This window comes from Penaeus chinensis, chromosome 4, assembly GCF_019202785.1.
Source record: "Penaeus chinensis breed Huanghai No. 1 chromosome 4, ASM1920278v2, whole genome shotgun sequence".
Classification (NCBI taxonomy): Eukaryota; Metazoa; Arthropoda; class Malacostraca; order Decapoda; family Penaeidae; genus Penaeus; species Penaeus chinensis.
Genome location: NC_061822.1, coordinates 13,729,981 through 13,732,851, shown reverse-complemented (window position 1 = coordinate 13,732,851; position 2,871 = coordinate 13,729,981). Strand labels below are relative to the sequence as shown.

General features: G+C 43.2%; 1 protein-coding gene across 1 annotated transcript in view; it reads right to left on the bottom strand.

Moving 5' to 3' along the window:
• Positions 1–1,886: 1,886 nt before the first annotated feature.
• LOC125025207 overlaps positions 1,887–2,871 on the bottom strand; it is a 2,823-nt gene continuing 1,838 nt past the window's right edge. Inside the window, exons 3-5 of the mRNA XM_047613182.1 lie at positions 2,798–2,871; positions 2,125–2,290; positions 1,887–1,900 (exon numbers count right to left, since the gene is read on the bottom strand). The exon at positions 2,798–2,871 is cut by the window's right edge and continues 93 nt beyond it. Coding sequence (XP_047469138.1) covers positions 1,887–1,900; positions 2,125–2,290; positions 2,798–2,871 — 254 coding nt within the window. The remainder of the gene's footprint in view (positions 1,901–2,124; positions 2,291–2,797) is intronic.

Here is a 2,871-nt window from a genome sequence, read left to right as displayed (position 1 = left end):
GTTTTTTTTATTTCTCATATTTTAAAATCTTTTGCCATGGATCCGAAAGGAATTAGTAAAAGGAGATAATCCCGATTGTGTCGAAGACTGAAATGGAAAAGGAACAATAGATCAAGGTACGTAGGAGACGAAAATCGTGAAAATTTGTAGGGATTAATCACATTTATGGTCATGATTATTGAGTTATAATAGGAGAAAGGAGGGCTAGCATTTAACCTTAGACTTGAATTCAGTTAGTAGAAGCTTATATTCCTTGTTTTCTATTTAATGTTTATTACACGGATTCACAATGTGGTATGCCACTTGTTTAATTTTATACAATTAAAGAATAAAAGAAATTGGTTATTTTTTGATGACCTTTTGCCCACACTCAGCAGAGACCTAAGACCGTTAAGTCATGTTACTCACAATAAATTTAGGCAAGTAAATATATGGCTTTCTTGGGGTTTCCTTCAAATGCAAAACCCCGGGTGGTGCCACTGAGACCGAGGCAATATTATTATCACTTGTTAGAGAACTGATATTGACAAATTAATAGTTGTAATGTGGTTAGAATATATATTTTATATATTTAAATGAAAAACACGCGATATGACACACATACACGCACACACACACACACACACACACACACACACACACACACACACACACACACACACACGCACACACACACACACACACACACACACACACACAGACACACACGTATAATATACTATATCCATCAAAATTATTTACACTTACATTACATAGAGCTTCTTTCCAATTCTATCTAAGCTTATTTATCCTTGCTTTTTGATCGGTGACAATGATTATTGTGATCATGATTACCATTGTACTTTTATTAAAAGTATGTAAACGAACAATTGCACGCGGCGAAAAAATTATCGAAGTAAAATACAGAACTGAAACCTAACCGTATTGTTTAGGAAAGTCATGTAGTGTCCAATTATTCGCATGATTTATACAAGTCCCCCTCTAAATATAAACGTTTTCTATTACTACTGCTGTATCAATCATTATCATAGAAAACGCTATTTCATTACTAATGGCGTCTAAGAAAGGCGTAACTAATGTATTCTTAATAATATACTTACGCTCAACATGCAAAAAATCGGATGAAAAATCGTCAGTATCTGGGCTTATTTTCTGAATTTTCAATGATTTCTGCAAGGTCAAAGTTCAAATATCAGTGACACATGGCCATAACACGTCTAAAATTGCGTAAGTTCACTGCACTCGTTGGTAGGATCACAGCTGACTTCCATGGCTTGCTCTTCACGACCCTGGAGAAAACTTGCTTCACAAATCCTTGCGAGAAGTAGATGGAGAGGCAGAATGGAGAACCAGCAGAGAGTATTGGCCGGTTACGTGGACGAGGCTCTTGGTGCAGTCTCTGAATTCCTCGGGAATGTCGACGGGCTGTAGGAGTCGTCCAACTAATATTGCCTGGAATGTACGTGGCGCTTAGTTCATTGGTGAGTGTTTGCGTGTGTGTTTGTTCTGTGTGTATGTGTGTTTGAGTGTGTGTGTGCGTGCATGCGTGCGTGTCTGCTTGCTTATGTATATGCAAGGTATATATAAGTAGCTTATATAGACCTTGTGCGTGCGTTACCAACGTGTGTGTACACATATGTGCTTATTTCATATCCACAACAAACTCGCACCTAACAATACTAACATAAAGTCCTCTCTCCGTCCTCCTCCACATAAACTACACTCTTGCACACGAACCAGCCTAGCCACTTCTTACCTTGGGTCGCTGGGGGTACAATTCACACAGGGGTTGAAGCACCTTGTCCATCTTCACGCCCGGGGCCAGCACGAGGTCGACGCGCGGGCTGCCGATCGCCATCAGGAGAGATGCTAGGCTCAAGCACTGCTCATGCTTCGTATTCTTGGAAGGGAACATTAGGGATGAAATGTACATGCAAAGAATGTATATATATTTATATGTGTGTGATTATATGTTATACGAGTACACATACACGCACACAAACCATCATCAAACCTACTAAATATCTATGATTTTTCACTTTTCATGAACTTGCAACGATGCAATTCAAAGACCCCCTAAAAAGCAAATTAGAATTGCGCGACAACCCACCACGTATGGTATACTCGGCGTCAGACAAGCGTGCGTGTGCCACATGTTCGAAACGACTGATGGCGCTGGATTCTGCCACGGCCGAGGGTCGATCCAGATGCCTGTCGCTCTTTTGGACAGTTCCTTCACCAGTTCGAGGTTGACGCCCACCATCGCCACCAAGAAGTTCACGGGACCGACCTGTGTGGAAACAGCTGGAATCACTCCCCATCCCCTTATTATCTCGCGATTTCTTTCATTCACCTCGTTCGTTCTTTCCGTCATCTCCACCTCATTCCATCCATCACCTTGCATATCATCTCTTTTAACTATCTCATTCGTCACTTCTCTTGTCTACCTCTTCTCTTAACTCCCTCGCCACCTCCACACTATCATTATCTCCTTCACTATCTCCAACATCACTAATCTCACTCCACTCACCAGCTCCTCACAACGTCACTCGCCATCCCCATCACCACCTCGCTCTCCACTTTTCCTTCATTATCTCCCTCGTCACCATTGCATCTCATTCACCACCTTCCTCACGTCACTCACCAACCCATCCCCCTCACCCCCCCCCTCACCACCTCTCACGTCAGTCACCCACCCGCCCCACTCACCACCTCACCCAATACCCCACCTCACTCACCACCTCTCTCACGTCAGTCACACACCCGGCCCCACTCACTACCTCCTCCTTCCGCTTACCGTCCTATTCACAGCCTCCAGTACTTCGACCTCCACGCCCTCCAGGATCGGCGGGATGTCCTGCACGTGAGCAG